The 12,235-nt window shown below is 38.0% G+C and overlaps 1 protein-coding gene across 3 annotated transcripts in view; it reads left to right on the forward strand.

The window, feature by feature from the left end:
- Positions 1-12,235, forward strand: part of Tbk1 (TANK binding kinase 1) — a 55,469-nt gene that overhangs the window by 1,548 nt on the left and 41,686 nt on the right. For all 3 annotated transcript variants that reach the window (XM_045153489.1, XM_045153491.1, XM_045153490.1), the window contains exons 2-5: positions 1,483-1,598; positions 5,255-5,395; positions 8,405-8,534; positions 11,888-12,069. In XM_045153489.1, the coding sequence (XP_045009424.1) occupies positions 1,512-1,598; positions 5,255-5,395; positions 8,405-8,534; positions 11,888-12,069 (540 nt within the window). In that variant the 5' untranslated portion in view covers positions 1,483-1,511. The remainder of the gene's footprint in view (positions 1-1,482; positions 1,599-5,254; positions 5,396-8,404; positions 8,535-11,887; positions 12,070-12,235) is intronic.

Here is a 12,235-nt window from a genome sequence, read left to right on the forward strand (position 1 = left end):
CACAGCAGGTTTAAAGGAGTCTGTTGAGGCTAGTGTTATGCCATTTTTATTATAATGGAGAGCTCAAATCTTTGTAATAACTTTATAGTTCCATAGCTTTTCTGTACTAAGGCACAGATAAGAGGATGATGCTTGCTTAAGTCTTGGTGATGTTTAGTATGTGTGTATTTATGTACTCAGAAGTTAAGGCAACTCCTTCAGCAACTTAAGAGGAGTTATTAACTTTACAGAAATAATTCTAGACCTTTCCATTATGATAGCTCTATGTAAATGAGGTTTTTTTGCATTATGGAAATGTTATGCAGTAACAGCTGTTTACATTAGTGTTGCCCCACCCTTGAAACAGAGTCATTTTTCTTTTATATTACTACTATATTTTTCTTTAAAGTATTAAATAATATAAATTCTCTTCCAGCACTTGGGAGGCTGAGGCAGGAGAATTGCAAGCTCATTTTCTTGCCTGGAATTACATCAGGAGACCTGGTCTCAAAAAGTTTTTTTCTTTTATCATTGATTGTTTTTTTTTTTTTTTTTGGTAGGATCTCACTCAAGCCCAGGATGACTTGGAATTCCCTGTGCAGTCTCAGGGTGGCCTTAAACTCACAGTGATCCTCCTACCACACCCTTCCAAGTGCTGGGATTAAATCATTTATTAATTTTTTAAAGCATTTGGAAGAGCCAGGAGTAGTGGTACAACCCCTTTAATCCCAGCACTGGGGAGACAGAGGTAGGAGGATTGCTGTGAGTTCAAGACCACTCTGGGACTACAAAGTGAATTCCTGTCAGCCTGGGCTAGAGTGAGACCCTAGCTCAAGGGGAGAAAAAAATTGCAGGTGGCAGTAGTAGTAGCCAATATTATGCTGTGCTCATTGTTAGACACAAAATCAGAAGGAAAGTAGATGCCTTTTTAGCCCTGAGACATGAATTAAATTGAATGTATGAAGAAAAAAAAAAAAGCGAGATGTGATGATACATGCCTGTAATCCCAGTACTCTGGAGGCCAAGACTGGAAGAATTGCTGAGTTTTTGAGGCCAGTCTTACATGCATAGTAAAACAGTATCTTAAAAAAATAAATAAATAAAATAAAATAAAATAAAATAAAAACTGAGCCAGGAGAGGTGGTGCAACACTTTTAATCTGAGCACTGGAGAGGCAGAAGTAGCCATGAGTTGGAGGCCACCCTGAGACTACGTAGTGAGTTCCAAGTCAGCCTGGGATAAAGCAAGACCTGACCTTGGAAAAAAAAAAAAAAGAAAACCTGAATGCATGTCTGGTTTAATATGTTATTTTTCTAGTGCCCACATAACATTTTAAGCCCTTAATGTTGTTAGAAACTTGAATATTTACATTGGACTGTTTATACATTTCATTTTAGAAATAAATAATGGATAGTCCTACTTCACACTGAAAATAGCTAACATTTGTTTCTTAACTATGTTATTTCCTTAACAACGTACATGCAAATTTTTCTTTTCTCTTAGTTTAATGAGAAGCGCCTGACCAAGCCGAGATGCAGAGCACTTCTAATCATCTGTGGCTTTTATCTGATATCCTAGGCCAGGGCGCTACTGCAAATGTCTTTCGAGGAAGACATAAGGTAGGTACACTGAAACCTTCAGACTTTTTGTCACTTATTCTCTGCATAGAAGCACATTTAGGTTTAAATGTCTGACTTAATGATTTTGATCCTTTTTTTTTCTTTTCTTTCTTTCTTTCTTTTTTTTGGTCTAAAAGAAAAAAATTTTAGGATATTTTTGGTTAAGGCTTAGTGTGTCAGAGACACTGAGCATGTCTATGTACTGATACCAGAGCTTATGTTTTACCAAATACAAAATATCAGAAGGTTGGCTGATAAGCGCCGTTGTGCCTTTTGGTTCTTTCCCCACCTCACACTCCCTATGGTAGTTTTGTGTTCTCAGTGACAGAGTGGTTTTGGGTGGAGAGAAACATAGTGAACAGTCGTAGAATGGCAGGAACATATAGGTGATTCTCATCTGCTTCCCCCTCCAATGATAAGGTGAATTAGAGTATAATGCGATTCCCAATAAGGGGCTGAATTAAAGGGACTATATCCCGGTATAAGCTAAGTGAGACTTGGGAATTAAAAGGGCAAATGACAGACTGGAGAAATGGTCCAGTGGTACTAAGGCACCTTGCTTCAGTTTCCAGATACCCACATAAAGCCAGATGTACAAAATGGCACATACATCTGGCATTCATTTGCAGTGGCAAGAGACCCTATTGTGTCCATTTTTCCTGTCTCTCTCTCTTTCTCTGCTTGCAAATAATAAAATATTTTTTAAAAGACAAATGACAGAAGAATTTTACTGAATTCTATATTGGAGGATGAAATTAAAGGTAACTAAAATAATGTAAAATGAGGAAATGAAGATTATTAAAGCCAGGCCTGGTTACACATGCCTCGAATCCCAGCACTCAGGAGGCCCAGGTAGGGAGGGTTGCTGTGAGTTTGAGGCCAGCCTGAGACTACAGAGTGAATTCCAGGTTAGCCAGGGCTAGAGTGAGACCCTACCTCAAAAGCAACAACAACAAAAGATTATTAAATCTTCTTGGAAGAAAGCTAGGAAATAATGGAATAAAAAAAATCTTACAAGGCAAGCAGTCACTAGTGTTTCAGCACAACGAATTTTAACATTATGGTGTTTGGAGTATTCTAATTCTTATTCTTAGGAACAGGGACTCTATAAACACTTTAGTAAGAAGAAACTTTTATTTTCCTATAGCCTTGAAGTTATCATTCAGTTCTGTCAGTGGTAATGAGACAAGCATGGATGGAGGAGGGGCTGTTGCCTCTGGGAGGAAATATAATATTCTACATACTTGAAATGAATCATAAGTGTCATGTGGACAGCTTTTAAGTTTTCCCCCCCTCTGATTCTGGAATTGTCCACAGCGTCTTGTGACCATTCTTAGATACTCCTATGCTAGAAATTATTTCATGCCAAGAAAATAGTGGCACAGAATTTAGCATGACAACACATCAATTGTTTCCCTGTGTTCCAAATTAGCAAACAATCTTTTGATGTGTAATGGTCTTGACTAAGTTTGCTGAATGTAACTCCATGCAACTAGTAAGCAATCCATACACTTGAAAAGTCTTGATTTTGAAGCATAGTGGCATTAGAAAATACTTAAATTAGCTGGGCATGGTGGCACACACCTTTAATCCCAGCACTAGGTAGCATGAGGTAGTGGTAGGAGGATTGCCATGAGTTCAAGGCCACCCTGAGACTACAGAGTGACTTCCAGGTCAGTCTGGGCTAGAGTGAGACCCTACCTTGAAAAAACTAAGAGAGAGAGAAGAAAGGAAGGAAGACGGGAAGACTTAAATTGGGGCTCGGAACATAGCTCAGTAGTTTAAAACACTTGAAAAGCTTGCTGGGCCAAATTCAGTTCCCTAGCATCTTTGTCAAGCCAGATGCAAAATATCACTTGCATCTTTGATCCCAGTACACCTATGAGAATGGGAAGCAGAGACAGGAAAATCCAAAGCTTGAGGGCCAGCTCATCTAATAGTCATTTGTAGTCTGGCACTTCATTTGCAGTGGCAAGAGACCCTGTCTCAAATAATTTAGAGCATAGGCAGCTCAAAATTGTCCTCTGGCCTCCACAAGCATGTCCACACACACACAATAAATAATTTTTTTTCTTTTTTCCCAGGGTAGGGTTTCACTCTAGCCCAGGCTGACCTGGAATTCACCATGTAATCTCAGGGTGGCCTCAAACTCATGGCAGTCCTCCTACCTCTGCCTCCCAAGTGTTAGGATTAAAGATGTGAGCCACCACACCCGGCAATAAATAAATATGTTAAAATAGGAAATAACTTGGAAACTAACTGGATGACAATAGTGATAAGAGATTGAGTGAGGAATATTTAAAATGCCCAACAGTAAATATTTCACATTTTCTGGTCCTTTTTCTTTAGTATCCTTTACATTTCACATTTTCTGGTCCTTTTTCTTTAGTATCCTTTACATAAGTACGTGTACATATTAGATCCTTGGAGAATGCTCATTGACTGAAAGAAGAATGAAGAAGGATAGATTAGGTACCTTAAAACATGATAAATTTATTTCTTAAGGTTCTTCAAAGAAACAAAGGTGTATAATGTGGAAATATAAAGGATGTGAGAAGAATAGAATTGACTAAAAAGGTTTCTGAGGAGTCCCAGCTTACTATTTGGCCCTGAACAATCTTTCTAGAGCTATGTTTTGAGAAACACTGTTCTTAGTGACATCAGTTTCAAGTATGTATAACTGCTAAAAACTTGCTTCCCCATAACTCTTCAAAGAAGTTTTAATCATGCTAGGCATTTTCTATATCACTTAAAATGACCATTTTTAAATATAAAATTGAAAGTATTATACTTAATCATTCTCATTAAAGTTACCTTTAGCAATTTTATTTTGTATTTCAAGATCTTTAATATAATTAAATCTGCACAGAATACATTTATCCACATAAGGAACATTTATAGATTCCAAAGATTAGACCTAATGTCTTTGGGAGCAACTATAGGAGGCAGTATATCAAAATTATTTTTTTATTTTGGTGTGGGGAATCTCTAGACTAGACTGCCCTTAAACTCAAGGATGTTCTTGAACTTCTTATCCTCCTGCCTCTGTCAATCTAATACTGGGATTGCAGGCATGTGTTTATGGGTGCTAGGGACCAAGGGTCTCATGTAACCTTTAGCAGTTTTTTATTTTGGGGAGTGGTTTAGATCTCAAGGAAGGGTCTCACTCTAGTCCATGCTGATCTGAAACTCTGTAATCCCAGGCTGGCCTCAAACTCACTCTGATCCTCCTACCTCTGCATCACAAGCACTGGGATCAAAGGCATGCACCACCACACCAGGCTCCTTTAGCAACTTTTCTCTTGTGTGGGTGAATATGTGTGTTTGATTACCATGGTGATGGTAAAGAAAGCTGTAGGAGGTATGGTGCTAATCTGCACATGCGTATATGCCTTCTGGTGTGTTAATGACTACCTCTGCAACTACTATACCATTTGTAAATTTTGTTTATAATATTAAAGAAGGTAACCTTTGAAAAGTCAAATGTAATATATGAAAGAAACATTGAGTAGTTAGTTGTTTTTTTTTTTTTTAATCTTTTAGGATGTCAGGAATACTAATCCTGAAGCTCTGTCTAAAGGATGCTTAGTCTACTATAATAAATATAAATTGCTATCATAAGTATTAGAGATACCTTTCTCTTCTTTTTCTTTTAGAAAACTGGTGACTTATTTGCTATTAAAGTATTTAATAACATAAGCTTCCTTCGTCCAGTGGATGTTCAAATGAGAGAATTTGAAGTGTTAAAAAAACTCAATCACAAAAACATTGTGAAATTATTTGCTATTGAAGAAGAGGTAAGTAGCTAGGCTATTCCACCATGTTCATGTTATTAAGATTTGAGAGATAGAATCTAACAAAAAAAATGGTTACACAATTGGTGAAAATTACAAAGAATAGGGCTGGAAAGATGGCTTAGCGGTTAAGCGCTTGCCTGTGAAGCCTAAGAACCCCGGTTCGAGGCTCGGTTCCCCAGGTCCCACGTTAGCCAGATGCACAAGGGGGCGCACGCATCTGGAGTTCGTTTGCAGAGGCTGGAAGCCCTGGCACACCCATTCTCTCTCTCTCCCTCTGTCTTTCTCTCTGTGTCTATCGCTCTCAAATAAATAAATAAAAAATTTAAAAAATAAAAATAAAAAAGTAAAAAATTACAAAGAATAGGGTATAAAAGTTGGTTACCTGTATTATAACTGGAAAAAAAAGGGAAAGCTGACAAATAAAATAATTATTAAAAGAACTAAAAGATTCTGTCTGTCTCTCTCTCTCTCTCAAAAATTTAAAACAGGCGGGGGGGTGGTGTCCTGGAGAAATGGCTTAGCAGTTAAAGCACTTGCCTCTAAAACCCAAGGATCAGTGTGCGATTCCCCAATGCCAGATGCGTATGGTGGTGTATGCATCTGGAGTTTGTTTGCAGTGGCTAAAGGCTCTGGTGTGCCCATTCATTTCTCTTTCTCTCTCTCTCTCTCTCTCTCACACACACACACACACACACACACACACACACACTTTAAAAAATAGAACCAAGCTGGGTGTGGTGGCGCACGCCTTTAATCCCGGCACTTGGGAGGCAGAGGTAGGAGGATCGCCTTGAGTTCAAGGCCACCCTGCGACTACAGAGTTAATTCCAGGTCAGCCTGGACCAGAGTGAGACCCTACCTCAAAAAACCAAAAAAAAAAAAAAAAAAATAGAACCAAAGAGTCAAACAATACATAAACTTTCTCTCTCTCTAATAAATTATTTTTAAAAAGAACCAAAACAGAGTCAAACAATCATAAAAGTCATTTTAAGAGCATAAGCTTCCTAGTAATCTAGAGATTAACGTGCAAAATTTGCTTATAATTGATTTCAGGGGGAAAATATCAAAAATTAAGGATATCATTAAGAAAATAACCTAGATGGGCTGGAGAGATGGCTTAGTAGTTAAGGTACATGCCTGTGAAGCCTAAGCACAAAGGTTGGATTCTCCAGTATCCATGTAACCCATATGCACCAAGTGACGTATACATCTGGATTTTGTTTGCAGGGGCAAGAGGCCCTAGCAGGCTCATTCTCTGCTTCTCTCTCATAAATAAAATATTTAAAAATTAAAAAAAAATTAAGAAAGAAAATAACCTAGAAACAATGGAAGTAGAATCCTGTTAGACATGGATAAGAATTTCCTCTTTTGAAAACATGGTTTGATAGTTTGTTTTTTTTTTTTTTGGTTTTACGAGGTAGGGTCTCACTCTGGTCCAGGCTGACCTGGAATTAACTCTGTCATCTCAGGGTGGCCTCGAACTCATGGTGATCCTCCTACCTCTGCCTCCCGAGTGCTGGGATTAAAGGCGTGCGCCACCACGCCCGGCTTGGTTTGATAGTTTTTAATCCTTAGTGATTTCATTTCCAGTGATTATCTTATGTGTTAAAACATTAATTGGTATTCTGTCATTATAATAGACTGGTTAAGAAGTTGAATAAGATAAAATATGTGGTGTCTAGTTAAAAACTAGTAAAATTCAAAGTGAAGAGCATAATCTTTCAACCAGGCTTAGTGGTATGCGTCTGTCATCTCAACACTTGGAATGCTGAGACAGGAGAATTGCCGTAAGATTGAGGCGAGCCTAGGCTACAGAGTGAGGCCTTATTGCAGAAATAACAAAACAAAGCCATGTGGTATGGTGGCCCATGCTTTTAAAACTAGCACTCAGGAGGCTGAGATAGTGAGTTCAAGGCCAGCCTGAGACCGTGTAGTGAATTCTAGGACATCCTGGGCTAAAGCAAGACTCTACCTTGAAAGAAAAATGATGACAACACAAAGAGCATATCTTCAGATTGCATGTCTGTAGGAGACTAGAGTTTGGCAGAGTGAGCAGAGAGTGAATCCCCAAGGCTACTCTCACTTCACATCAGATGGTCACAGTGTTGAAGATTCCTAGAACACTCAGATATGGTAATTTGCAAGAGTGTAAACTATTGCACAGAACTCAGAAAACTACAACAATAAAAACTAGAGTAGCCTAAGGATCCTATACATGCACAGAATAGGCTAAGAGAGGTTTCCAAACATGAGCATGTGGCCCTCGTTAAATAAAGAAAACTTAAAAACCACAACAAAGAGTGTTACTAACCTGACAGTGCCCCTCTGTGCCTTTAGTATGTAGAATTTTTATGGGATTCCTTCACATACTGCCCATATAGCTAACCTTTAGTCCTGGTTATAGATTTGGACTAATTTCTGTTGTTTATATTTCTCTGGAGGTCAAAATTAATATGTGGCCTAAAGCCTCCACAATAAAACCACATTATTAGCTGTGTAAGTGTTACACCCTTATAATCCAAGCACTTAAGAGGTTGAGACCAGAAGATCACAGATTCAAGGCCAGCTTGGGCTATATAGCAAGACTGTCTCAAAAATTAACAGTATACTAGTAAGGAAATTCATATCTATAATCCTAACACTCAGAAAGCCTTGGGTTTAATCCCCAACACTGCAGTAACACCAAGAGTGATGGTTCATGCCTGTCATCCTACCATTCAAGAGGTGGAGACAAGAGGATCAGAAGTTCAAGGTCATCCTTACCTACTTAAGGAGCTCAAGGCCAGTCTAGGCTAGAAACTATCTAAAAAGTAAAAAAATAAAAAAGGGACTGTTCACCTATTCTGCAGCCCATTTGTTTTTTCACAGAATCATTAATCCCAGGTGAAGGAATTCAAAGTTCCTTTGTCATTGTAGCAACTCTTACATGTAAATGAGTCAGATAAGTACTTTTATATAGACAAAACCTGGTTTTTCTCTTGTAAATCAGTGGCTTTTCTTTTCTTTCAGACAACAACAAGACATAAAGTACTTATTATGGAATTTTGTCCATGTGGGAGTTTATACACTGTTTTAGAAGAGCCATCTAATGCCTATGGGCTACCAGAATCAGAGTTTTTAATTGTTTTACGAGATGTGGGTATGTTTACTTATATGATTTTAAATATGTGTGTGTGTGTATGTGTGTGTATATATATATGTGTGTGTGTGTGTATATATATATACACACACACACACACACACATATATATATATGGTTTAATGACATAAAATAAGAAAGTTAATTTCTTACATTCAAAACAAAAGACCTTTATGCAATGCTTTCTTAGGTATGACACCAAAAGCACAAGTACCAAAAAGAAAAATTAGATAAATTGGACTTTATCAACATTAAAATCTTCAGTACTTCAGAGGACAAGTAAGTGAAAAAAACAACCCATAGAATGAAAGAAAATGTTCGCAAATCACATGAAAGGTATTTTTATTTAACAACCCAACAAGGCAATCCCAATTTTAAAATGAACAAAGGATATGAATAGGCATTTGTCAAAATACATTTATACAGGTAGTAAGTACATTAAAAGATGCACAACTTCATTAGCTATTGGGGAATTCGAATCAAATCCATACAGAAATTCCACTTTACCCACTAAAATGGCTAAAGTCACAAAAACAAAAACAGGGCTGGGAAGATGGCTCCTTGGGTAAGAGTACTTGCCACAAACATGAAGTTCTAAGATCACTTGAGTTGGATCCCCCAGGACCCACGTAAACAGCTAGATATGGCTGTGCACTTCTGTAACCCCAGTCCAGTGGGTAGGGATGGTAGGATCACTGAGGCTATTGAAAACTGCAGCTCTGCATTCATGGAGAGACTCTGTCTCAAGGAAGTAAGTGGATAAGTGATAGGCCTGCCTGTGCATCTGCACATACATGTGCTATACACATACCACATCACACATACTAAACATAAAAAAAAAAAGACAAAAACAAGTGTTAGCAAAGATGTGGAAAATTGCATCTGTGATACATTGATATAGCCCCTTTGGGAAACAGTTTGGCAGTTTCACAAAAGAGAAAATACAGAATTACTATATGATGTAGCAGTTCATCCAGGCATATGCCCAAAAGAATTTAATTTAAAATAAATTCATGTAAAAATTTCCATATCTGTAGAGTTTATATGCATTGTTCATAATAGTCAAAGTATGTGGACAGCCCAAATGTCTATTAGCTGACAAATGGATAAAATGTTATATATCTAGCTGGGCATGAGAGGCAGAGGTAGGAGCGTCTGTGAGTTCAAGGCTAGCCTGGGACTATAGAGTATGTTCCAGGTCAGCCTGGGCTAGAGTGAGACTCTACCTTGAAAACACCAAAAAAGTAAAATTAAATAAAAATGTCATATATCCATACAATAGAATATTATTCCAAAAAAGTAATAAAACTAGGTATGGTGGCACATGCACAGAGCTTGGGAGGGTAGAGGTAAGGAGGATCAAGAATACAAGATTGGGCTGGAGAGATAGATGAGTAAAATCACTTACTGCATAAGCATCACTACCTGAGTTCAAATCCCCAGATCCCATGTGAAAGCCAGATGCTGTGGCAGATGTTTGTAATCTAGCCCTCTTACAGTGAGATAGATGGGAGGCAGAGGCAGAAGATTACCTGGAAGCTCAGGGGTCAGCTGGGCTGATGTAAACTGTGGTGAATGAGAGACCTTCTTCAAACAAGGTGGAATGTGAGGAGTGGCTCCTGAAGTTGTCTGAAACCTAAAGATCTCCTCATGGGTACTGTGGCATGCATATACCTGCCCTCACACATGAATATATAAAGATTAAAAGCAAAGTTCAAGTTTGGTGTGGTGGCACATGCTTTTAATTCCAGCACAAGGACAAGGTGGGAGGATCACTGAGTTTGAGGCCAGCCTGAGATTACATAGTGAATTCTAGGTAAGCCTGGGTTAGAATGAGACCCTATCTCAAAAAAAAAAAAAAAAAAAAACAAAGTTCAGGATCATCCTGGACTACATTGTAAGATCAAAACTGACTTGGGTTACATGAGACCCTATATCAGTAAATAGATGGCTGGGTGAATAAAATGAAGTAGTAATGCATACTAAAATGTGGGTGAACCTCATGGTTAATTAAAGAAGCCAGAAACAGAAGGCCACAGTTTTCTGATTCCATTATGTGAAATATTCAGGATAAAAACAAGTCCATAGTGGTTGTTTGGAGTTAGAGGATAGAGTTCAAGAGGAGTTGCTAGTGGGTATTGGGGCTATTTTTGGCATGATAGAAACAGGATAGTTACTTTGAGCATAAGTGTTTGATATTAGTGGTGATGGTTACATAACTCTGACTATACTAAAAATTACTGAGCTGCCTGGGGAGATGGCTCACTGGTTAAAGGCACTTCCTCTGCAAGGCTGCCAGCTGGAGTTTGAATCTGCAGAACCCACATAAAGCCATGATGTAAATGTATAATCCCATCACACTTGCAGGAATAAGGGGCAGTCAGTAGAATCCATAAGGTTGGTTGGGATTGGACAATTAACCTGGCTTTCCCAATAGCAAAACAAGAGAGGCCTTGTCTCAAGGATAAAAGGAGAGGACCAATACCTGAGATTTTCCTTTGACCTACATACACACACACAGTGACATACATACTGAATTATATATTTAATTGTTGCCTAGAGGTTTCTTTGAGAGTGGGGAGGAATGGTGTTTTGTTTTGTTTTTCCTGAGGTAAAGTCTCAGTTCTAGCCCAGGCTGACCTGGAGCTCACTCCATAGCTCTAGTAAGTAACCAAAGGAAATAATATCTTCTTGGAAATAAATACTTGAGGAAGCCAGGCATGTTGGTTGATGCATGCTTGCAATCTCAAATTCCAGCAGTATAATTTTGTTGGCCTTTAAAAATAATAAGAAAGAAAAGAAAATGGGCTTCTTAAATGGTACTAAGCATATGTGAAGTACATCTTAGGGAAAAACCTCTGACACTTTGCCTTCCTTCTGCTACTTTTTTTTTAAACCATTTTATATGTTGAACCAGTTTATTTCCTATGGATTCCCACCCCCAAGGAAAAAAATGTGTGTGTGTGTGTGTGTATGTGTGTGTGTGTGTGTGTTTTGAATGATTGGCATCTTTCTAAGAGTTTCCTTATTCTTACATCACATGCACATACACACGTACATCTCCAAAAGTAATTCAGGAAATAATATATTATTTACTCCATTTGACTGGTAGTATCATGAACAATGGATTCCTCTTTGGACCATCTGATTCTTACTCTGAAAACTTCTTGTTCTTGAAATGAGATTTGTATGCATGTACATGGGTAGCAAGGAAGAAATAGAGTCTATTCGAATAAGACGATTTTGGACCAACTTACAAAAAAACAAATTTGAGTAAATATGAATGAATTTGAGACTTATGTACTACAGAGGCATACATTATGATTTCTCTTGTTTTATGTGTATTGCCAAAGTGGGTGGAATGAATCACCTCCGAGAGAATGGCATAGTACATCGTGATATCAAACCAGGAAATATCATGCGTGTCATAGGAGAAGATGGGCAGTCTGTGTACAAACTCACAGATTTTGGTGCAGCTAGAGAATTAGAGGATGATGAGCAGTTTGTTTCTCTGTATGGCACAGAAGAATATTTGGTAAGTTACGTACCACTAGTCATTACATTTTAATAAGCTAGATGTATTATGCATGTTACTGCTGCTCAAACAGTTGACCATCTCTAAAATTCTGTATGATTTTAATGACAAAAGTTGAATGTTCTATTCTAATGAATGTGATATGTAAGGGAATTAGGAATTGGTT

Source organism: Jaculus jaculus, chromosome 6 (genome assembly GCF_020740685.1).
Source record: "Jaculus jaculus isolate mJacJac1 chromosome 6, mJacJac1.mat.Y.cur, whole genome shotgun sequence".
In the NCBI taxonomy this organism is placed as follows: Eukaryota; Metazoa; Chordata; class Mammalia; order Rodentia; family Dipodidae; genus Jaculus; species Jaculus jaculus.